This window comes from Podarcis vaucheri, assembly GCF_965113315.1.
Source record: "Podarcis vaucheri genome assembly, chromosome: 16".
Classification (NCBI taxonomy): domain Eukaryota; kingdom Metazoa; phylum Chordata; class Lepidosauria; order Squamata; family Lacertidae; genus Podarcis; species Podarcis vaucheri.
In genome coordinates this window covers 31,714,565-31,739,999 of record NC_138754.1, presented here as the reverse complement: position 1 = coordinate 31,739,999, position 25,435 = coordinate 31,714,565, and the positions used below count along the sequence as shown (strand labels likewise).

At 47.0% G+C, this 25,435-nt stretch overlaps 1 protein-coding gene and 1 long non-coding RNA gene across 14 annotated transcripts in view; one reads left to right on the top strand and one right to left on the bottom strand.

Annotated features, from left to right (window-relative positions):
• Nucleotides 1–25,435, bottom strand: part of LOC309521177 — a 325,245-nt gene that overhangs the window by 148,614 nt on the left and 151,196 nt on the right. The gene's annotated exons all lie outside the window — the stretch shown is intronic.
• ARVCF (ARVCF delta catenin family member) overlaps nt 1–25,435 on the top strand; it is a 605,652-nt gene that overhangs the window by 440,559 nt on the left and 139,658 nt on the right. For 10 of the 13 annotated variants that reach the window (XM_082203073.1, XM_082203066.1, XM_082203061.1 and 7 more), the window contains 2 exons: nt 1,572–2,176; nt 20,581–21,083. In XM_082203073.1, coding sequence (XP_082059199.1) covers nt 1,572–2,176; nt 20,581–21,083 — 1,108 coding nt within the window. The remainder of the gene's footprint in view (nt 1–1,571; nt 2,177–20,580; nt 21,084–25,435) is intronic. The other 3 variants (XM_082203067.1, XM_082203069.1, XM_082203072.1) reach the window with 1 other exon arrangement.

Below are 25,435 nucleotides of genomic sequence, written 5' to 3'. Positions count from 1 at the left end.
ACAAACGCAGAATAAATTCAACATTACAGACAAAAACCACGACAATCTAGGTTTAAATACATGAATACAAAGCAAAGTAAGAGTTAGGATTCTGGCCGTCCTACACCCAAAGGAGACTGGCTTAAATACAGTTCAGAAAGGAGGGGTGCTGTCACCAGTCTAGATGACATACAGCTGACTCCTTACTCCAGAGGAAAAGAAAGAATGTGAGTGTTCTAAATGGGAGGAGGTAGAGGGCCTGTGAATGGAGGAAAATGGTGACACTCAGGGGGTTTCATTCACTTGAAACGAACTAGTTCAATGAAGACCACGGAATTCATTCTAAACCATTTGACCTACCCCTGAAAGTAATTCCCATAACAGCCAGGTGAACTTTGCATGAATTTATTTCATTTTGGGGTGAACTTTGAATGATTTCAAGTTTGTCTACAACAGGCTTCCTCAACCTCATCCCTCCAGGTGTTTTTGGCCTACAACTCCTAGCTAGCAGGACCAGTGGTCAGGGATGATGGGAATTGTAGTCTCAAAACATATGGAGGGCCGAGTCTGAGGAAACCTGGTCTACAAATTCATTCCCTTACATGTGGTGTGTGGTTTTTTTCCCATTTATTATTTAGACTCTCTGGGTGTTTAAGCTTAAAAATCATAATTGCTGGGGAAAATAAAGAATTCACATTCCAGTAACAATGTGTTGGTGTTTTCTTAGTCTTCTTAAGTACTTTTTATACTTAAGTATATTTTATACAGGCACAGCAGCTTGTAACATTCTAGATGCTGGGTGGGGAATTGCTGAAGGTCATTTGGATGAATTTAAATCAAACTGTGAACTGGACAAACTGGGTTTTGATGGGGATGTAGGAAGCTATCTTATACAGAATCAGTTACAGATAGGTAGCCGTGTTGGTCTGCCATAGTCAAAATAAAAAAATTCCTTCCAGTAGCACCTTAAAGACCAACTAAGTTAGTTCTTGGTATGAGCTTTCGTGTGCATGCACGAAAGCTCATACCAAGCTCATACCAAGAACTAACTTAGTTGGTCTTTAAGGTGCTACTGGAAGGAATTTTTTTTATTTTATACAGAATCAGACCATCTAGCTGAGGATCGTCTACACAGAATCATAAAATTGTAGAGTTGGAAGGAACCATGTGGGTTCTCTAGTCCAGCGTTTCCCAACCTTGGGCCTCCAGCTGTTTACGAACTACAGTTCCCATCATCCCTAACCACTGGTCTTGCTAGCTGAGGATTATGGGAGTTGTAGTCCAAAAACAGCTGGAGGCCCAAGGTTGGGAAATGCTGCTCTAGTCTAACCCCATTCATTGCAGGAATCTTTTCCCCAATGTGGGGCTCAAACTCACAACCCCGAGATAGAGGTGCAGCCTCCTGCTCTACCGACTGAGCTATATCTACCTCTGAGCTATGGCCCCTCCAATAAGATGGAGGGTTACCTGCAGCTGCCAGGTGGATGTGCTTTGTGTCATTTGACGCACTGTGAAAATGATTTCAAAAGTGGGCCCAATCGACGGTGTTCGGGAAAATGCTCATGGCTCTATCTTTCCTCTCTGTTTCTCAGGTGACGAAAATGGTCAAAACTGTCACAACCAGAACTGTCCGGCAGGTCCCCGTTGGGCCTGATGGGCTCCCCGTGATGGATGGATCATCTCCCATGGGCAGCTACACTGACTCCATAGACAGGAGACACATGAAGAATGGGGAGCGGTACATCACGCCGCAAGCTTCTTCCACCTTGACCCGCTCTTACAACAGCTACGACTCCTATCCCGATGGTCACGACAGCCAGTACCGCCCGTTCATGGGTCACGACGGTTACGGGGAGCTGCCCGACAACTACGGTAGCTTGTCCCGGGGCGTCAATTACCGCCCGCGCTACGGCTACGTCCCCGGGAACAGTTACCGGCCGGAGGACGGTAGCTTCACGTTGCCAAGCAGAAGGGATAACTACGGCCCACTACCCCAGCCCCAGGTCCCAACGGGGAGCAACGCAGACCTGAACCGCTCCCAGCCAGAACGATTCCAGCCGGAGCCATACGGGCTCGAGGATGATAACCGCAGCCTCGGGGTTGACGACGAGGGGTACGAGCTGGATCCGGAGTATTCGACCGTGAACCGTCGGACATCGGCCGGGATGCCTGAGAGAGGAAGACCTCACAAGACGAGGTAAAGGGATTGGGTTGCATATTTACTTTCCCCTACCTATCTACTCTTACAGGTTGTGAAAACAGGTACCTACCGGGGCGGACTTTAGTTATATGAAGCCCTGAGCAAAGGTAAACTTTGGCACTCCCCTCCCAAAATATTTCTCATATATTTACTATTTATTCTTTTTTAATTTAATTCAATGTTACATATATATTTGTATGTGTGTGTATTACAGTGAATTAAAGGGAAGAAGAAGAAGAAAAAGGGGGGAAATATAAAACATTTTAAAAAGCAGAGGAAAACAGAACAACCCTAAAATATTATTGGGATTGCAAAACTATGTACAGTGGTACCTCTGGTTGCAGAACTGGATCCGTTCCGGAGGCCCGTTTGCAACATGAATAGAACGCAACCCTCAGTGGCAAGTCTGCACACGGGCAGGTCATGATTCGCCGCTTCTGCGCATATGCATGACATAATTTTGCGTGTCTGCACATGCGCAAGTGGTGAAACCCAGAAGTAACCCTTTCCAGTACTTCCGGGTCATCACGGGACGCAACCTGAAAAAAGTATCAACGTAACATGAGGTATGATTGTAGTATATATGCAAGTAGATAAACTTACTATTTCCCTTGAGTATACATTGGTTTGTAGGTCACTATGGCTTTGATAAATACGTCCCAAGTATAATTAAATTCGTCCATCCATAATCTTCGCCTGTAAACAGTCCATTCATGGGTTGCAAGAATTGTCATGTCGTCTATCCATCTATCAAAGGGGACCATGTTTTTGTCCTTCCAATGTATCAGTATCAATCTTCCTGCAGATTTAAGGGCAAATGATTTTCACAAGATTGCCTTTTGGTACAGTCACCCTTTTATGGATCCTCTCAGCAGGTAGCCATATAAATATAGCTATTATCATTATTATTTTGCACCCTCTGACTCATTGCCCTGTGCAGGGGAACCGCCTACACTGTCCTAAATCACACAATTGGACTCAGACCCCACACAAGAATACAAGAAAGAACTGAACAAGATTGTTAAGCAGCTACCCCCACACATCCAAGAACAGATCCTCACCAACACACCAACAGAACCTCGACCAGGAACTTTCTATCTTCTACCTAAAATACACAAACCAGGAAATCCAGGACGCCCCATCATTTCAGGTATTGGCACTATTACAGTGGGTGTCTCCGGTTATATGGACTCTGTTCTGAAACCATATGCCATCAGTGCTCCCAGCTATGTACGTGACACCACAGATTTTCTGAGGAAAATACAATCTTTAAATAACCTTCCCAACAATACTATACTAGTTACTATGGATGTGGAATCTCTGTATACCAACATCCCACACAACGATGGTTTACAAGCTATAAGGAACACCATTTCAGATAAAACCACAGCGGACCTTGCCACCAAACTCTGCCAATTTGTCCTTACCCACAACAACTTCAAATTCGGTGATGACCTGTTCCTTCAGATCAGCGGCACAGCAATGGGCACCCGCATGGCCCCACAGTATGCCAACATCTTCATGGCAGATTTAGAACAACGTTTCCTAAACTCCTACCCACTCAAACCTCTCCTGTACCTGCGATACATTGACGATATTTTTATCATCTGGACACATGGCCAACAGACCCTGGACACCTTTCACCAGAAATTTAATGATTTTCACCCCACAATCAACCTTACAATGAATCAATCTATGCAAGAACTACATTTTTTGGACACTACTATAAAAATACAGGATGGGCGCATAGACACCACCTTATACCGTAAACCAACTGACCGACAAACATATCTACATGCCTCTAGCTACCATCCCAAACATACCAAACAGTCCATTGTATATAGCCAGGCACTACGTTAAAGCCGCATCTGTTCCAATTCTACAGACAGAGACTCTCACCTAAGAGATCTACAGCAAACCTTTTCAGAACTAAAATACCCAGCAGATGAAGTTAGACAACAGATCAACAGAGCCAGACTTATACCCAGAGAGAACTTGCTGCAAGACAGACCCAAAAAAGAAAATAACAGAACACCTCTAGTCATCACATACAGCTCCCAAGTTAAAACAGTACAACGCATCATCAGAGATCTACAACCTCTCCTGGACAATGACAGTTCTCTTTCTCAAGCTCTGGGAGGAAGACCTTTCATTGCCTACAGACAGCCGCCCAATCTTAAACAACTCCTAACCCACAATAATACTACAACCAGACTTAACACGGACACTGGCACCAGAGCCTGCAATAAACCCAGATGCCAACTTTGCTGCCACATACACCCGGACAACATCATTACTGGCCCCAACAACATCACACATACCATCTTGGGACAATTCAATTGCTCATCGTCTAACATTGTGTATGCCATCAAATGCCAACAGTGTCCTTCAGCTCTCTATATTGGACAAACAGGCCAAACCTTACGCCAAAGAATAAATGGACATAAATCTGACATCAAGAATCACAAAACAGAGAAACCAGTAGGAGAACACTTCAATCTCCCAGGACATTCTATACAAGATCTCAAAGTAGCTGTTTTACTACAAAGGAATTTCAGAAATAGACTGGAAAGAGAAGCTGCTGAATTACAACTCATTACCAAACTTAAAACCATGGAAAGACCTGGTTTGAACAAAGACATTGGATTCTTATCCCATTATACATAACTAAGCCATTTCTCACCTTTTCACCCCTTGCCTTTTCCTGTAAGACCTATTACAGTCGTTAAGAGTCGTCAACAGGCTCATCTCAGCTATCTGCCAATCTCCCATTCCCACCACCCTTCTGAGTAATACCCCTCCCCACCTTCTCACTATATAGAAGGATCTGGCAACTTCTGTTTCAGTGTATCTGAAGAAGTGTGCATGCACACGAAAGCTCATACCAAGAACTAACTTAGTTGGTCTTTAAGGTGCTACTGGAAGGAATTTTTTTATTTTGTCCTAAATCAGGCACTGAACCCAGAGCAGGAGAGCAGTTCTGGCTTGCTGGCATCTGTGAATGGCTGGCTATCCTGGAGGAATAGTATATATGCAGGGCTCCCAGTACACTGTACAGCTGCCAGCATCAGAGGCACTGTGCTTCTGGGCAGCAGATGATGGGGAGCCACTGCAGCAAAGGCCCTGCTTGTGGGTTTCCCAGAAGTATCTTGTTGGCCTCTCTGAGAACAGGATGTTGGAATAGATGGGCATTTGGTCTCATCAAGTGAGGTCCCCGGCTGATACTGCATCCTTGTAAGAAATGGCAACTCTTCAGAATTACGTGACAATTAAACAACTTGAGTCTCCTAGTACCTATGCAATTGCATCTTTTAAGAATCATAGGCATCTCTTTCTGGCCCATTATTCTTTCACAACTTGCTCACGAGGGTTCCCCTCCCCCCTCCCCACTTTGCATTTCTTCTGGTGTGGTTTTTTTCCATATTTAAATACGACTTTTGACAAGCAATTTAATTTGACTGCTGCTTGTAGAAGCATAAAGAGGCACGTGCCAGGCCTCCTCTATAAGGCAGCGTTGCTTGTTGGTTTCAAAAAGGGAAAACTATTCAAAGCCATTTTTGCACAAATAAATTAGCCTTCGCCTTTCATTTCCCAGGAGCCTTTGACAATAAATAATGCCTTCTGTTTAATGATGAAACCCCACGGTAATTAGCCTTTGATTGTGGGCTGGCCTTTGTTTTGTTTCTGTTTCGCCCCTGAGCTTTACTTCCTTAAAAACAGATTTGGCATTCAGTTAAAGGCAGTAAGTTTGATGACACTTGAAACCAATGGAAGAAATATGACTGTCGATACACTTCAGGTGTCTTACTCCATTGCAGCCTCCCCTTCCTCTTCTGCCAGTGGCAGATGTGCTCCTTTTCAGGTTATGCCATTTGCCACTAAACTCCAGTTCAGAATGCTTCTCAGACGCTTCAGGTTACAGACACTTCAGGTTACAGACTCCGCTAACCCAGAAATAGTACCTCGGGTTAAGAACTTAGCTTCAGGATGAGAACTGAAAGGAGGCCCCATTAGCTAAAGTGGTGCTTCAGGTTAAGAACAGTTTCAGGTTAAGAACGGACCTCCGGAACGAATTAAGTACGTAACCAGAGGTACCACTGTATAATTTCACCATTTTCGTTGGAGAAATGTTGGAGGGCATGATGTGAACCAGGGTGTGATAGTGGCTAGAGTGCTGAACTAGAATTTGGGAGCTCAATGACCCTAGCGGAAGACGGGAAACGTTGGATAGAGCCCATTATATCTGTTCTGTATGACAACACTTGAATTTGGAACTTCATATAGAAGTTGGCATGGCAGCCGCACAGAGACAGAGGCTGCCCAGGCAATTGTGGTTATCAAGGCAGGAAATAACCGTGTCATGCAAGTGTGGCTAAAAGTCCAGTTCCTGCAGAGGAACACTCAGCAGGTTGGTTGGTTTCTGAAAGTGGCAATAATATCTGCTTTAGCTGCCTGTTGCCAGCTGCATTGTTTGTCCATTGGCCGAGTTTCATTTATCGCCAGAATTATTAACCTTTCAAGACTTATTGAAAATCGATTCCTGCACTCATTTCTAAGTGGGAAGGAAGCCGCCAGGCTCTCTTTTCATGTCCGATCTCTGAGGGATAGTTGTTTACACCAGGATGGGAGAGTGGGGGGGGGGGTAGTGGGAAGCAACAATAAATCAGCACAACATGTCACTAAGTGGAGAAATAGTTGGCCGGGGGGGGGCAGGCGGCTGAGCTGCAGAAATGTGGCCAAGCAAGTGGTGTCTTAAGACCTGGAGCCTTTCTAAAGGGTACTTTCAAAAGTCAATGGAAAAGTAATAATCATCATTCCGGTTGGGTCCCAAGTTGCAGGTTGAGTTGAAAGATGAGTCTCAGGTTTGGTATACCTATCCCCTAAATTTCCAGTGTTTGGATGTCGGTGGCATTAGTTTTGTAGTCAGAACAGAATCGCCCATGCACAAGGTGGAGGCATTGAGAGGGGCAGATTTTGGGAAAGTGACCAGTTCCCCTGTACAATGGTACCTCGGGTTAAGAACTTAATTCGTTCCGGAGCTCCGTTCTTAACCTGAAACTGTTCTTAACCTGAAGCACCACTTTAGCTAATGGGGCCTCCGGCTGCCGCCGTGCCGCCAGAGCACGAATTCTGTTCTCATCCTGAAGCAAAGTTCTTAACCCGAGGTACCATTTCTGGGTTAGCGGAGTCTGTAACCTGAAGCGTATGTAACCTGAGGTACCACTGCATTACAGTCGTACCTCAGCTCCCGAACGTCTTGGGAGACGAACGTTCCGGCTCCCGAACAATCAAAAATCAGAAATGAGTGTTCTGGTTTTCGAACATTTTTTTGGAAACTGAACGTCCAATGTGGCTTCCACTATTGTTTCTGGTGCGCCAGCGCAATCAGGAACCAAACAGAAGCCACGCCTTGGTTTCCAAACTTTTTGGAAGTCGAACAGACTTCCAAAACAGATTCCTTTTGGCTTCTGAGGTATATCTGTATTATTATATTCATTCATTCATTTAAATGTATACCCTGCCCATCTGACTAGGTTGACACAGCCACTCTGGGTGGCTTCCAAAATGTATAAAAACATAATAAACATTAAGCATTAAAAGGCTTCCCTATATAGGGCTGCCTTCAGATGTCTTCTAAAGGTTGTATAGTTACTTATCTCCTTGGCTCAGGGGTTGCATAACTCCATACCCTCCAACATTTCTCTGAAGAAAATAAGGATGTCCTAAGGAAAAGCAGCGGGGGACGCCGGTGGCGCTGTGGGTTAAACCACAGAGCCTAGGAGTTGCCGATCAGAAGGTCAGCAGTTTGAATCCCCGCGACGGGGTGAGCTCCCATTGCTCTGTCCCTGCTCCTGCCAACCTAGCAGTTTGAAAGCATGCCAGTGCAAGTAGATAAATAGGTACCGCTCCGGCGGGAAACAGCGTTTCTGTGCGCTGCTCTGGTTCGCCATGACCCGGAAGCTGTACGCCGGCTCCCTCGGCCAATAAAACGAGATGAGCGCCGCAACCCCAGAGTCGGTCATGACTGGAACTAATGGTCAGGGATCCCATGATCCACCTGGAGAAGGAACTGGCAAACCACTCCAGTATTTTGCCAAGAAAACTCCATGGACATAAAAAAGGAGAAGCTTTGAGAAGAAAGTGAGTGTTTCCAAGGCATGCACTGGTTCATGGGATCACGGAAAGTCAAACACGACTAACACGACTAAACAACAAAGGAAAAGCGGACACTCTGGAATCAAATCAGAAACTGAATGGCTCCTGTAAACTCAGGACTGTCCCTGGAAAATAGGGACATTGGGGGGGGGGGTCTGTGGCATGTTCATGTTGACTTATAAGAGCTGTAACAACAAGTTTAGAAACCAGAGCTCAAAAAAGAGGAGGGAGGCTGATTTCCTGATGGCTCCTTGTAGCAATCGGCCTAGTGCCGCTTTTTCCCCGCGTACCTGCCGGCGATTCCAGCAGATGGGTTAAACCTGTAATCCCTTTGCTAATTGTCAGTTGCCTGGTTCCTTGCATATCTGATTGGACAGGTAGCTGGCTATTTGCTCCTCTCTCTCTCTCTCTCCCTCCCTCTCTCCTCTCACTGCTGACCCAATTTCAGAACACTCGCATTTGAATATAGATTGGAAAGCGGGGTGGCGGCGAAACGGAACGGCTTCTTCCGAGAGCGCCTTCAAATTCACAAGAAGCAGATTTTCCGTCTGTCTGCACACCAATGTGCGTCCATACGTCTTGTGCTAATTTTTGTCAAGCCGTAACAGCAGATGATGCTAAGAGCCCTGCTCAGCCAGACGAAAGGCCTGCCTGGTCCGGTATCCTGTTTTTCCGGGGCACGGCATGGAGAAAGTGAACAGGGTGTCGGAGTCTTTCTTTCTCTCTCATAGCACTAGAACTTGTGGAAATCCAATGGCACCGAATGTTGGAAGATGCAACACAGGCAAAAGGAAGCACTTCTTCAAGCAGAGTATTGTTAAACTATGGAACTCACTGCCACAGGATCCTGGCAGGGATGGCCATCTACTGGGTGGCTTCAAAAGAGGACTGGGCAAATTCGAGGGGGATAAGGCTATTGAACATCTTCCAAGAGAACAACACACACTCACATCATTAATAATAATAATAATAATAATAATAATAATAATAATAATTGTTTACAATTTATCTGTAAATATTCAGTAAACCATTTCCACTCTTTTATAAAAAGTTTGTTATCTTGATTTCTTATTCTTCCGGTAAGTTTCTCCATTTCTACACATTCCATAAGTTTTTGTATCCGTTCTTCCTTTGCTGGGACTGCTGCTTCTTTCCTTTTTGGGGCTAGTAACACTCTTGGCACTGTAGTGACATGCATGAATAAATTTCTATACTAAATTTCTAAACTACCTGAAACTACTACCTGAACTACTAAACGCCTTCAGCCTGGTGTGACTGCTCTTCTGTTACATATACAGCCAAACAAGACAACAACATAACCCCCCCCATCATAGAAATCAACATGGCTAATTCGACCCAACAACCCTTCGCCGCCCCTCACACACAAACAAAACTCACTGCAGTCAACTGAGCAGACAAACTAGGAACCTATCCCTGTGATGCTGACACAAAACACTAAGCAACCAATTGAAATATCTTTATTCTTTCTCCCCCCCCCTTCTCCCCGATTTACACTGCTGAACCCCACAATGTCTATGACAGCAATGTCTCTCACTGAATGTAAATGGCCTGTAGAAAGGAATCTATGAGTTGAAAACAGAGACGTTGTCTTGTTGTTGTTGTTGTTTAGTCATTTAGTCGTGTCCGACTCTTCATGACCCCACGGACCAGAGCACGCCAGGCACTCCTGTCTTCCACTGCCTCCCGCAGTTTGGTTAAACTCATGCTAGTAGCTTCAAGAACACTGTCCAACCATCTCGTCCTCTGTCATCCCCTTCTCCTTGTGCCCTCCATCTTTCTCAACATCAGGGTCTTTTCCAGGGAGTCTTCTCTTCTCATGAGGTGGCCAAAGTATTGGAGCCTCAGCTTCACGATCTGTCCTTCCAGTGAGCACTCAGGGCTGATTTCCTTAAGAATGGATAGGTTTGTTCTTCTTGTAGTCCATGGGACTCTCAAGAGTCTTCTCCAGCACCATAATTCAAAAGCATCAATTCTTCGGTGATCAGCCTTCTCTATGGTCCAGCTCTCACTTCCATACATCACAACTGGGAAAACCATAGCTTTAACTATACGGACCTTTGTTGGCAAGGTGATGTCTCTACTTTTTAAGATGCTGTCTAGGTTTGTCATTGAGATGCTGTCTAGGTTTGTCATTGAGAGACGTTGTATGTACAGTCATACCTCATGTTATGTCCTGCGGCGACCCGGAAGTACCAGAAAGGGTAACTTCCGGGTTTCACTGCTCGTGCCTGCACAGAAGCGCCAGATCTTACCACGCACCTGCGAAGATACGGCGCTTCAGGTTGCGGGCTTTTCATGTTGCGAACAGGCCTCCAGAATGGATCCCGTTCGCAACCAAAGGTACCACTGTACCCATCTTATCCTTGAAATTTTTTCCAATAAAAACAAAGAGATATCTCAATGGCTGCTTGCCACAATGGCTGTGTTCTACCTCCACTGAGTACCAATTGCTCTGGAATCACAAGCAGGGAGAGGGTTGTTGCGTTCAGGTCCGGCTTTCAGGCTCTCCATAGGGATCTGGTCAGCCACTGTGAGAACAGGATTCTGGACTAGACGGGCCATTGGCCTGACCCAATAGGATTCTTCTTACATTCATAGTCTAAATTGTGGCAGCGAGGATTCTGTTGGGAGCATTAGGTTGTGGCCACATTGCCCTCCTTCTGAAACATCTGCACTGGTTGCCATTTTTTCCTGGGCCCAATTCAAAGTTCTTTTAAAGGCCCAAATGGTCCAGGGCCCAGGTACTTGAAAGAGCACTTTCTCCAGTATTGACTCGCCTGTCTCCTTAACTCAGCATGTGTCCCTCCTTTATGTTCCCTGCGTAGGATGAGATGTGAGGTGCAGGGGGCCGAAGAAGAGCCTTTAAAGTGGTGGCTCCATGTATATGGAACTCCCTCCCCACTCAGATGCCTCTTGCCACTTCAGTTTGTTCTCTTACATGAGAGGTTATGAGGCACACCTCTTAGGCCAAGTTTACAAGGGTGTGTGTGTGTGTGTGTGTGTGTGTGAATAATGTGCTTAGGATGAATGTCCCCCCTGTGTGCTGTTGCAATGATTATGCTTTTTATGTTGTAAACCGGTATATTTTTTTAAATTAAGTCTGCCCTTGTTTTATTTCTGTACATGCCACCTGCTGCGATCATAAGGTGAAGGGTGATATGGAAATACTTGTGTGACATATATATATATCACTAAACCATAAGGTTTGAAACTTTGAACAAGCAAAACGTTGGAGAAGAGAGGTTGGGGGATTAAGCGCAGAGGTTAATCTCTTATATCTAAACAGTATATGGAAAATTGGATGCATTCATCATTCCCTCGGCTTTGGTGTGTGCTGCTGTTAGAGAAATGCTGAATCCTTCCTTCCTTCCTTCCTTCCTTCCTTCCTTCCTTCCTTCCTTCCTTCCTTCCCCTTTGGTGAGGCTACTTTCAGGACTGGGGAACCTCAGGTTTCTGGGCCAAACATGGCCCTCCAGGCATGAGTGTCTGGCCCTCGGCACTCTAACCAGCCACATTCTCTGGTGGCGCTGTTTTGCACTCTCCTTGAGTGCCTTTGCCTAGTTCAAATGTGTCCTGGAGCTCTGGAAATGCTTCTTGCTTGCCTGGATGGCATTGGGAGAGGGGGGCATTACGAGCGTGTAGAAACTAGCCTAGCGAACCGAGGTTACAATTGCCTACGTCTCCCTATTTTCCAGAGTCAGCTCCAGATTTACAGAAGCCGTCCCAGTTTCTGATTCTATCCCAGAATGTCCCGCTTTTCCTTAGGATGTCCCTATTTTCATGGGAGAAACGTTGGAATGTATGGAGGTTGTGTAGAAGAGAATGTGAGCTCATTTGGCCCCACCCATCCCTGGACCAGAGGGGATCCCACCACCTTTCCCCATAGATGTACTGCCTTTGCACTTCCCTCTCCATGTTTTCTCCTGTTTCCTTCTCCATCAGTCATCGACGCCTTTCCCTCCCTCCTGCCTTCTGTCAAACTCACTCTGCGCTTTTATAGGGATGTCTTTCCTGTGGTCATATTTCTTAGATCTTTCTGCTAGCTTTGCCAGGAATCCTTCATCCTCTCCCTCACTCCTACCTTCCCAAGAATGCCCATTTGTTCAGCCTTGTGGCCCATCCATCTTGCTCTGAATATTCCTCATCTTCCACCCACAGAGCTAAAAATAAACAAGCCATCCCTCTTTTCGTTCGTCTTGAGTGAATAGCTGCTGTTTGGGCTTCTCCCCACCCTGCCCTCCTCCTGTCATGATGTTTTCATTTGTTTCTTTTTTCGATTCCCATTCTCTCTCTCCTCCCACCCTCCATTTCCATCATTAATCTACCTTTCCTTCTAACAACGGCAAAGGCACTGAATCATCTTCATTTGTTTACTTCTGGAATTGCCCAGCTGAGCCAACAAATTCACGATATTTGTTCTGTGCCCCTTCGTAACTTTGATCGTGGGAGCTTTCTCAATCTGCATTTTCATCAGGAATCCTGAAGGCCACCAATCACAGCAATTCCTCAGGATGCTCCAGAGACACATTAAACTGTATTCGATTTGGAGCTCCAAGCGCCATAACATTAGGCCTCCTTTATAGCATAAACCTACCTTCTTATATGGGTTATATATGGGTTATATGGGTTATGGGTTATAGCATAAACCCACTACATGGGTGGCGCTGTGGGTTAAACCACAGAGCCTAGGACTTGCCGATCAGAAGGTTGGCGGTTCGGATCCCTGCGACGGGGTGAGCTCCCGTTGCTTGGTCCCTGCTGCTGCCAACCTAGCAGTTTGAAAGCACGTCAAAGTGCAAGTAGATAAATAGGTACCACTCCAGCGGGAAGGTAAACGGCGTTTCCGTGCGCTGCTCTGGTTCGTCAGAAGTGGCTTAGTCATGCTGGCCACATGACCCGGAAGCTGTACACTGGCTCCCTCGGCCAATAAAGCGAGATGAGCGCCGCAACCCCAGAGTCGACCGTGACTGGACCTAATGGTCAGGGGTCCCTTTACCTTTTACCTTTCCCGAGCTAGCATCCTCCAGGTGTTTGGACTACGACTTCCATCAGTCCCAACCAGCAACACCTAATGATCAGGAAAGAGGGGAAATGTCACCCAAAATATCTGGAGGAGATCAAGATCGGGAAAAGCTGGATTAGGCAAAGCAGAAGAGTCAGTGCATAACACACTTTGTTCCTGCAGAGGTTTGCAATGGGCAATTGCCTAAATCAGGGCAGTCCCACTTTTCTTACCAAGGGGGTTGTAAGAATACAGTGGTACCCCGCAAGACGAACGCCTCGGAAGACGAAAAACTCGCTAGACGAAGGAGTTTTTCGTTTTCTTAGCCGCTTCGCAAGACGCATTTCCCTATGGGCTTGCCCTGCAAGCTCCGGGGATAGCGGGGAAGCGCAGAGCGCCTTCCCCTCTCTCCCCGGACCCCTTTTGAACCAAGGGGCAGCAACGGGGAGAAGCGATCTTCTCCCCTCCGCCCCTTGCTTCAAAAGAGGGGACAGAGGGGAAGGCCCGCGGCGCTTCCCCTCTGTCCCCGGACGGTCTCCATAGGAACGCATTGATTGATTTTCAATGCATTCCTATGGGAAACCGTGCTTCGCAAGACGAAAAACTCGCAAGAAGAAAAAACTTGCGGAACGAATTAATTTCGTCTTGCAAGGCACCACTGTACTTTAATACAGAACACACAGGCTTTCGGAGGGGGGGCATGAGCCCCAAATTTGATGCCCTCCAGCCCTCACACTACTTTCTCAAAGCCAGCTAAGTGAGACACCAGGCTTTGGGAAGGAGCACAAGGCTCTGACAGGGTCCCAGAGCCCCCTACCTTCCCAAAGCACTAACTAGGCTTTGTGATGGAGGTGGGAGGACTCTAGGACCCTGTCAGAGCTCTCAGGCCTCCTTCCCAAAGCTCAGTGTCTCACTTGCCTGGTTTGGAGAAGGCGGTGTGAGGGCTGCAGGAGTGTCAAAGGTTGCTGTGGGCCACTTAAAAATGGAATGCGGCCCTCGGGCTGCACATTGGACCACCCTGGCCTAAACGAGCGTAGAAATTCTTATTGGGAGAAATTAGCATCAAAATGGGTGGCACTGTGGTCTAAACCACAGAGCCTAGGGCTTGCCGATCAGAAGGTCGGCGGTTCAAATCCCCGCGATGGGGTGAGCTCCTGTTGCTCGGTCCCAGCTCCTGCCAACCTAGCAGTTCGAAAGCACATCAAAGTGCAAGTAGATAAATAGGTACCACTCCGGCGGGAAGGTAAACAGCGTTTCCGTGCGCTGCTCTGGTTCGCCAGAAGTGGCTTAGTCATGAACCAAAACATAGCTGTCATTTGAAATTTGTGATGCAGTTTTATAACCAACTAGTGTTTCCCAAAATACATAGATTAGGGAAATGTGTGCATAAGAAGGAAGCTGTACAAACTGAATCTAGTACCCCGCCATCCCTGAGATATGGACGCTTCCTCCTTGCTAAGACACCATCTGCACCAAACATTAAATCAGTATCATACCACAGAGTGGTTTAATAGTCCATCCCTCTTTCCAGGGAATTCTGGGAATTGTACCTCTGTGGCGCTGTGGTCTAAACCACTGAGCCTAGGGCTTGCCAATCAGAAGTTAATAAAGGTGGTTCGAATCCCTGCGACGGGGGGAGCTCCCGTTGTTCAGTCCCTGCTCCTGCCCACCTAGCAGTTCGAAAGCATGTCAAGTGCAAGTAGATAAATAGGTACCACTCCGGCGGGAAGGTAAACGGCGTTTCCCTGAGACGCTCTGGTTCACCAGAAGCGGCTTAGTCATGCTGGCCACATGTACGCTGGGAGCTGTACGCCGGCTCCCTCGGCCAATAAAGCAAGATGAGCGCCACAATCCCAGAGTTGTCCGTGACTGGACTTAACGGTCAGGGGTCCCTTTAGCTTCAGCATCAAAATTTTGATGGATTTTCATGAGTACTTATTTTTTCAAGGGCAAGCTGACAGGGAAATGAGTAACTGGGGGAGATTGAACTCACTCATCCCTGAAAGATTCAAGCACCCCACCCCCACCCCTACTTGGATGCTACAGGAGCTCCGGGGATGCTGGAAAATATAGGCCTTAGCATGGACACCCTAGAAGCCACAAGGACTCCTTGCCACTGCAAGAGACTCTTGTCACTTTCTACGGAAATTGTGTGTGTGATAGGAATTTTGTAGTCTTGTTGTTTTGTGGACAACAGGAGAAAAACAACATTCAAATTTCTTTTTTAGACCGCCTTTTCTGTGATGTAGGTATGATGTATCTGAGGGGTGGTCTTAGGTTACACCCCTTCTGTGATGTATGCATGATGTTTCTGGGGGTGGTCTTGATCTACAGGATGGGAATTTCAAAAGTCTTTATAAGGCCTTGCATGCCATTTTTCTGGGTCCCTCCACTCTCCTGCAGGTGAGGGGAGCACCCTGTTGCAACAGATCAATAAAGATCAAGCTTACTAGCTGCTTTGCTTCTCAATATTCTCTGGTTGGCCTCTGTTATTTTCTCCTACCAATAGAGAACCTATGTAAGGACTCTATATGGGCTCTTGGATACCTCATAAGGGAAAAGGGCAATTTTTGTTTACAACAGGTGCCTTGGGGGAATGCATTTCCTTGTGTCCCTGCAGCCTAGGATTCTGCTGGCCTTCGTGAGGCACCAAGCTAGAAAGGGGCTCTCAGGTGGAAAGATGCACACTTTGTAAAGTATGCAAGCATTATGCAAGCGGAAGGGAAGTTTGCATACCGAACCAGCATCATTGCTACTTAGATCAAACCAAAAGAAATGCAAGAAAGCACTACCACAGGAAGCAGCGGGTGAGGGTTGTTGCCTACTTATAACCCATCCATCTGTTACCCCACATAAATTCACATTAAAAGCATCTGGCCCCTTTCCATGTGGGCCACTCTCATTCTATTTGTGCATCTGGAAAGGGGAAGCTGTTCGAAGCAGAGAACATCCTTATGGGTTGCTCCTTGTGTGCCGTAGCTTCCTGGGAAAGGCTTCCAAAGTGTTAATCTCGTTGTGAAGGCTAGTGGCTGTAAGAGCTAATGGGATGGCGGCAGGGTCTGTAATCCTGTTTGTTTTGCAATAATGGGCTCATTGACGGAGGCTTTGGTTGGAAAGGGACAAAGTCCGAACAAAGAAGGCCTTAGACACAGTTTAATAGTGGTGGAGTGAGTTATAGGAACTCCAAGCCAGTGTCCCTCTGACTCCAAAGACTAAGGTTTCTCTTGTCAATATGCTGCTTCTCTTTTGACAATGACAACCAACCTGCGAGCTTATCGGATTCCTCCAGGTTGTGTCTGGATAGGCAAAAGAAGATATCGGTAGGTATAAAAACAGGGGTTAGAGAGAATGTATGTGTTTGTTGTTTGCTTGTTTGTTTGTTTGTTTTCTATAGAACTGTAGAAACGGCACTTCTACAAGTGCCCCATAATGTTCCTTCTGCACTTGCAAGAAAGCGATCCTTTAGTATAACAGCACCTATATTTTGGAAATCTTCCCATTGATATTAGGCAGGAACCTATTGTTTTTAGCACCCTGCTTAAAAATGTTTTTTTTTTTTTTTTTTTTTTTTTTTTGTTCTGGCAACCCTATCTAAGCATGCCATTTTAGCTTGTAGTTTTTGCGGTTTTTTGACATCTGTCTTCAAATTACTGATTGTATTTTAACTTATTTTTATGCCACTTGTTTTTAGCATTTTGAGTTTTTTATTTGCAACTTTGATTAATCTTTTGGAGTGGCTATTGCAAACTGCTTAGAGGTCTTTTGTTCTAAGGAGCAGCATATACATTTTGTAGAAGAAATGAAGTGGAATAGGAACGCCCACAGAGCCCTAGAATCATTCTCTGAACACCAAGGATTCTGAAAGACGTGAACAAATAGGCAGTGCCTCTGAGCATGTGAAGAGTGCCTTAACCTCGGCATTGTGTAATGTGCTGAACCTTGAATGTGACTTCTCATCAGACTTTAGTTTTTGGTGCCTCCCAGGTTCAGAAGTTAACCAGAGGATGGGAAAGCAACATAGCTCATAGTTTACATGTAGGGAAGTGAGAGAAATTTGGTTTGGTTTGCACTGAAAGGCGACTCTTACCCAATTCCTTGAAACAATACGCAAACAATACGCACAGCCATCCTTCAAAATTCACATTTCTCCAAATTTTGCAAGGCTGTTCTCCAGCCAATTAATGTGGACTGAAAGGCATACATTAGGGGGAAGTGTGCAGATGTTCCCTGCCTGGAATGCCACTGCTAGAGCAGCCGTCTTGCGTGGGGAAGTCTCCATGCTCATTCCCTGCAATCTCTTTTTAGGGCTGCCCTGCAGGTTCCCAACGCCTGAAACCCTGGAGAGCTATTTAGGTGCCCAGGCACCACGGAGCCCACCGCCCCGCACAGTATACGAGATCCAGGAAGCACTTGCAATGGCATTATTTTGGTTCAAATTAAGCCACAACTTTATTGATTATAACCGTAAGGGGTTTGGGCTTAGGTCTTGGGTATACAGTGGTACCTCGGGATGCGAATGGGATCCGTTCCGGAGTCCTGTTCACATCCTGAAGCGAACGTAAGATGCGTCTGTGCGTGCACAGGTCATGTTTTGCTGCTTCTGCGCATGCGTGTGACGTCATTTTGAGTGTCTGCACATGCACGAGCGAAAGCCAGAAGTAACATGCTTCGTTACTTCCAGGTCGCCGTGGAGTGCAACCTGAAAATATTTAAGCTGAAGCGTATTCATCCTGAGGTATGACTGTAGCCTGCATTGGAGGGACGCGGGTGGCGCTGTGGTCTAAACCACTGAGCCTCTTGGGCTTGGCGATCAGAAGGTCGGTGGTTCAAACCCGCACAACGGGGTGAGCTCCCGTTGCTCTGTCCCAGCTTCTGCCAACCTAGCACTTCGAAAGCACACCAGTGCAAGTAGATGTGGCAGGAAGGCAAACGGCGTTTTCATGCTCTCTGGCTTCCATCACAGTGTCCCATTGCACCAGAAGTGGTTTAGTCCTGCTGGCCACATGACCCGGAAAGCTGTCTGTGGATAAACGCCGGCTCCCTCGGCCTGAAAGCGAGCTGAGCGCCGCAACCCCATAGTCGCCTTTGACTGGACTTAACCATCCAGGGGTCCTTTACCCTTTTACCTTATAGCCTGCATCAACTGGCCTGCCTTCTGGTTGATTCTCTAAGGGGCTCGAACCAGTGGCATACCCTGCAAGTGTCCTGATTTTCCGGGGACAGTCCTGGAATTACAAAAGCCATCCTGGCATCTGAACTGATCCCGGAATGTCCCTATTTCCCCTACCAGTGCTGCTGTTGCTGAGCTCTGGGAGGAGAATGAGCCGGTGCTTCTCCCAAGCGACAGCGGCAGCTGCGAAGGAGCATCCTGTTGCCTCCCCATGGCCTCTCCCTGGCCACCGCTGCCAGCCTCCTCCCTTGGGTGGCTTGTAGCAGCTGCTGGAGTGCAGGCAAGGCCGAGGCCTCAGACAGGGTGTCCTGGAGAGCCACCTTTGAAAAAGAAAACTGGGGGCCTACAGGTCTCCATCCCAGTTTGGGGGGTCATCAGGACAGAAGCTCTGGCTGTTCTGGTCCCTTCTGCCTGGGGCTGAGGGCAACAGCATCGGGAGCGAGTGCGAAACACCTGTTCGCACCATGCACAAAGAGGGTGAAGGGAAACCCCTGCACCTGTGAGTGGCGTTTAGGCGCTCATTATCCCTGCTTCTTACAAGGAAAAATATTGATGTGAATGTAACATTATTATCTTCCTTTATGCTGCAGAATGGAAACAGCTCTCCTGCATAAAAGCAGACATAATGGCTGTTGAGACAGTGTAAATTGCAGCCCTAAAAACTAATGAATTATACATATTCCAATAAGTGCGTCAATAAAAGGGTCTCTTGGTTTTTTTCCTCCCCCTTTTTTTCTTTTTTGGCTTTCCCATGCTTACCCAAATTCTTCAGGCTATTTCTGTTTATTGATTTCTCCAGCAGCTGAATATAATCGTACGGTGGAAGTGTTTGATAACACGAGCATTAATTGTGGCATCGAAAAAGGCTAATTTGAAAAGATTAGTCACCCTGAGAGTCTAACCTCTTAATTTGGTTCAGTCCCTGATTGGATTATATGACCCAGGGGTTAATTAGGGGGTTAGGCCCTCCAGGCGTTCTTGAACTACAAGTCCCATCATTCCTCACCATTCATCATGCTTGGTGGGGCTGATGGGACTTGTACTTCAACAAACACCCAGAGGTCCGCTGGAACAGGCCAATGGCCCATCGAGTCCAGCACCCTGTTCTCACAGTGACCATCCAGATGTCCCAATGGGAGGCATGTAAGCAGGAACCAAACACAAGAGATTGTGTTTCCACCAATTCCTCCAATCTCCACTGTCAATTTATTATTTATACCCTGCCCATCTGGCTGGGTTTCCCGAGTCACTCTGGACGGCTTCCAACAGAATATTAAAAACACAATAAAACATCAAACATTAAAAACTTCCCTAAATAGGCCTGCCATCAGATGTTTATCTGTTTGACATCTGATGGGAGGGTGCCACTACCGAGAAGGCCCTCTGCTTGGTTCCCTGTAACCTCACTTCTTGCAGGGAGGAAACCGCCAGAAGGCCCTCGGCACTGGGCCTCAGTGTCCGGGCTGAACGATGGGAGTGGAGACGCTCCTTCAGGGATACTGGGCCAAGGCCATTTAATGCTTTAAAGGTCAGCACCAACACTTTGAATTGTGCTCGGAAACGTACTGGGAGCCAATGTAGGTCTTTCAGGACCGGTGTTACATGGTCTCGGCAGCCACTCCCAGTCACCAGTCTAGCTGCCACATTCTGGATTAATTGTAGTTTCCGGGTCACCTTCAAAGGTAGCCCCACGTAGAGCGCATTGCAGTCATCCATGCGGGAGATAACTAGAGCATGCACCACTCTTGCGAGACAGTCTGCGGTTAGGTAGGGTCTTTCTTATACAGCGGTTCTCAACCTGTGGCTCCCCAGATGTTGTTGGACTACAACTCCCACCATCCCTGAGCTCTGGCCTTGCTAGCTAGGGGTGATGGGAGTTGTAGTTCAACAACATCTGGGGACCCACAGGTTGAGAGAGGCTGCTCTAATATATGGATGGGGTGGGGTTTGGCTTAGCATTCCTGGATGACGCTCCCAACATAGCCTGTTTAAAGGCACGGTTCTTGTTTTAAAATCAGAACACCTTCTAATATCTCCCCCTCTTTCTCTTAGCAGGGGTTACGATGACCCGATCGAGACTGAGATCGTCGACGAGAGGATCCCCTATCTGCATGGCAGCTATGCGGCGCCCTTGGCGCAGCCCGAACGGGGGAGCATGGCTAGCATTGACCGCCTGGGCAAGCGCTCGCCTTCCATTGACAGCATCCGCAAAGACCCCCGCTGGCGGGACCCCGACCTCCCAGAAGTCATTGCCATGCTCAGCCACCCCATCGATCCGGTCAAGTCCAACGCGGCAGCGTATCTGCAGCACTTGTGCTACGAGAATGACAAAATCAAGAAGGACGTGAGGCACCTCAAAGGCATTCCCATTTTGGTGGGCCTCTTAGACCACCCCAAGCCCGAGGTACACCGCAAGGCGTGCGGGGCGCTCAGAAATATATCCTACGGGAAGGATAATGAGAACAAGGTGGCGATAAAGAACTGCGATGGGATCCCCGCTTTGATCCGGTTGCTGCGGAAGACGAATGACATGGAAGTTCGGGAGCTCATAACAGGTCAGCACCTCTGTTTGTACCTATGGGGATATGTTTGTTTTTATGGAAAGCTTTTGCTTCCTTCAGCACCAGTCTGCAGAGTTTGCCGCGGAAGTAGGGACCACCGTGGTCTGCCAACCACTTGGTCTGAATTTATTCCTTGATTTATTAATCATTTAGGTAAGGTAAAAAGGTAAAGAACCGCTGGCGGTTAAGTCAAGTCAAAGGCGACTGTAGGGTTGTGGCGCTCATCTTGCTTTCAGGCTGAGGGAGCTGGTGTTTGTCCGCAGATAGCTTTCTGGGTCATGTGGCCAGCAGGACTAAACCACTCCTGGCACAATGGGACACCGTGACAGAAACCAGAGCGCATGGAAACACCGTTTACCTTCCTGCCGCAGCGGTACCTACTTATCTACTTGCGCTGGCGTGTTTTCGAACTGCAAGGTTGGGAGGAGGTTAATCATTTGCTTGCTGTTGTTGTCGGCATCTGTCTGTCTTAGGAAACAACAGAGGAGTGCGCCTTTGGGGGGTGAGGTCAAGCTATTGGATAGTTGCAGCGCCTGCGGTGGCTGTAGAGACCGATGTGGGACAGACATGTCATTTACTGACGTACAGTGGTACCTTGGGTTACAGACGCTTCAGGTTACATACGCTTCAGGTTACAGACTCCGCTGACCCAGAAATAGTGCTTCAGGTTAAGAACTTTGCTTCAGGATGAGAACAGAAATCGTGCTCCGGCGGCACAGCGGCAGCAGGAGGCCCCATTAGCTAAAGTGGTGCCTCAGGTTAAGAACAGTTTCAGGTTAACACTGAAGAACCTGTGGAACGCCCTCCCGCCAGATGTCAAAGAGAACAACAACTACCAGACTTTTAGAAGACATCCGAAGGCGGACCTGTTCAGGGAAGCTTTTAATGTTTGATGCATTACGGTATTTTAATATTTTGTTGGAAGCCGCCCAGAGTGGCTGGGGAAGCCCAGCCAGATGGGTGGGGTATAAATAAATTATTATTATTATTATTATTATTATTATTATTATTATTATTATTATTAAGAACGGACCTCCAGAACGAATTAAGTTCTTAACCCGAGGTACCACTATCTCATCCTTCCACCCAAAGGAGCCTAAACACACACACACACACACACACACAGAGAGAGAGAGAGAGAGAGAGAGAGAGAGAGAGAGAGAGAGAGCACAAAAAATATCTTAAAACTATCAGCAATGAAAACGCTTCCAGCACAGTTTTGGGCTGGGGCAAGGATCTCTACTTCAAAAGCATGTTTACAGTGGTGCCCCGCAAGACAAACACCTCACGAGATGAAAAACTCGCAAGACGAAAGGTTTTTTCGTTTTCGAGTTGCTTCGCAAGACGAATTTCCCTATGGGCTTGCTTCACAAAACGAAGCTTGCCCCCGCACCCCGGACCTCTTTTGAAGCAAGGGGCGGCGGGGAGAAGATCACTTCTCCCCGTTGCCAGCCCCGCAATCTCCGCGGACAGAGGGGAAGGCGCACGCGCGCCTTCCCCTCTGTCCCCGGACCCCTTTTGAACCAAGGGGCGGCAACGGGGAGAAGCGATTCTCCCCGCTGCCCCTTCCCTTGCTTTAAAACAGGTCCCCTCTGTCCCCGGACGGTCTCCCTAGGAACGCATTGATTGATTTTCAATGCATTCCTATGGGAAACCGTGCTTCACAAGACGAAAAACTCGCAAGAAGAAAAAACTTGCGGAACGAATTAATTTCGTCTTGCGAGGCACCACTGTATTTGTTTGTTTGCTATTACATTTCTACCCCACCTTTCCTCCAAGGTGGTCTCAGCTCTTGTTTGCAGGTTTCCCACAGGCATCAGGTTGGTCCCTTTGAGAGCAGGGATGCTGGACTGAAGGGGTCATTGGCCTGGATCCAGCGGGCTTTCTTCATATTTTATTTCATCAAATTTATATACGGCTTTATGGTACAAAACAACCAAACCGTCAAAGCAGTTTACAAACTGTGCCTTGGGTTCTTAGCACTCCTTCACGTTGTCCCCAGGCTGCCAGCCAGACCCTCTCCTATGCCTCTTCCCTGCCTGCCCCCACATTATTCACCCAACATTTGACACTCACTGGGCATGCTCAGTGCTTTTGGATTTCTGCCGCCCCCCCCCCGTCCCATCCCCCCGCCCCAAGTTATTTTTGTTTCCCCAGGTGTGCTGGTGCCTCTCTCTTGGTGATATTTTGGCTGCATCAGGACCAGCACTCAGAGGACTGAGTTTGCATTTAGTATATAAGATGTTCTTTTAACTTGAATGGATTGATTGCTTCAGGTCTTGGATTATTTTGCAGACTTTTATTTTAAAAGGTTCTTCCTTTTTTTTAAAAAAAAAAAGTGAAATCCATTTATTTTTCAGTAGTAATTTGTCAGAGAAGCTAATTTCCCAGAAATATGCACATTTCCTTCCTCGCCCCCGTTTTTTTAAGATTCAGAAATGGAAAAGCTGGCCCATAATTTGACCTGCATGGATAATATTTTAATGTTAAATGGTTATCAGGCTTCTCTGCAGTGACAGAATCACGTCTGAGTTTGCCCTTTCCCCTGTTGAAAGGGGTGGCTGCAGTGGCTTTGAATCTTGATTAATGAATTCATTTTGTGCTCTGAACATGTTCTGTCGGGATTGGGGCCAAACGAACGAAGACGCTAGACATGCTGTCAGGAAAGGCATTCATGGCTGCTTAAAAAGTAAACAGCAGATCTGGAGAAGGGTGCCACATTTTGCACTAAGCGCATAAGACCAGATTAGCTGGATCAGGCCCATGGGCCATCAAGTCCATGTTGGCTATTCATGCAGAGTGATACAGCTGTTTCACCCTCAAAGTAGACTCCATACACAAGACTTTGAAGATGACTCTTTACTTGCAGAATGGCAACTATTAACCAGCAGTATCATCCTAAGAGCAGTGCAATTCATTTCACTCTCTTGAGCCCAAGAGAGGGTTCTTCTTCCTCCTTTGAAGCAGTCCCTAAATTATACCTTTGTCTGTCCTCACCAACTCATCTGGGTAACGTGTTCTCGGAGTCTGCACGCTCAACAAAACAATGGCAAAACAACTATCCAAACGCCAACCTCCACCCCTCCTTATCTAACACACACACACACACACACACACACTTTTAAAGGGAGTTAACCCATCAACAGAGCAATGGTTCAGCGTTTCTGTGACCTTAATTGGAGCCACAAGATTTTGCAGCTGCTGCATTACATTATGTAGGTTTTCTTTCCCCCAGTGCACTTTATGCTTTGTAAAATGCATTTTCTAACAAATACAGTACAAATGCTAACTGTTATGTACTGAGTTGAATAGGATGCAAAAGGCAGCAGTCTGATTGGTCCTAGAACAAAAGGCTCCAGAATGCAGCAGTCTGATTGGTCCACAGGAGCCACCCAATCCAGCTCCAAGTGGAAGTGAATCTGCAACCTGATTGGCCTACAGGAGAATCCCAGAATTAGCCAATCACGTGGGGCCCCTTGTATAAATAATGTATATAAAGCAGACATTCTGGGGGAACTTCCATTCCTCCTCACCGCTATGAGCTGAATAAAGAGCATGAAATCCACTCTTGACTCCGAGTATATTTCACTAACAGTCCAGCATCCTGTTCTCACAGTGGCCAAGCAGATGTCCTAGAGGGAAACCTGCAAGCAGGACCTGAGCAAAAGAGCTCTTTCCCCTCCTGTGACCTCCAGCAACTGAAAGCATTTGTTATGTACTGGGTTGAATAGGATCCAAACTGCAGCAGTCTGATTGGTCCAAGAACAATAGGATTCAGAATGCAGCAGTCTGATTGGTCCTAGAACAATGCAGCAGTATGATTGGTTGGCAGGAACCACCCAATCCTGCTCCAGATAGAAGTGAATCCGCAACCTGATTGGCTTACAGTAGAATTCCGGAATTAGCCAATCATGTGCCCATTGTGTAAATAATGTATATAAAGCAGATACTGTGAGGGGACTTTCATTCATTCCTCCTCACCACTATGAGCTGAATAAAGAGCATGAAATCACCTTGCGACTCTGAGTATATTTCACCTTTCTGCCTCTGACCATGGAGGCAGAAGATTGCCATCATGGCTGGTAGCCATAGATAGCCCCATCCTCCATGAATTTATCCAATCCTCTTTTAAAGCAATCCATGTTGGTGGCCATCACTGCCTTGTGGGAGTGAGTTCCACAGTTGTTGTTGTTGTTTAGTTGCTTAGTCGTGTCCGACTCTTCGTGACCCCCTGGACCAGAGCACGCCAGGCACTTCTGTCTTCTACTGCCTCCCGCTGTTTGGTCAAACTCATGCTGGTAGCTTCAAGAACACTGTCCAACCATCTCGTCCACTGTCGTCCCCTT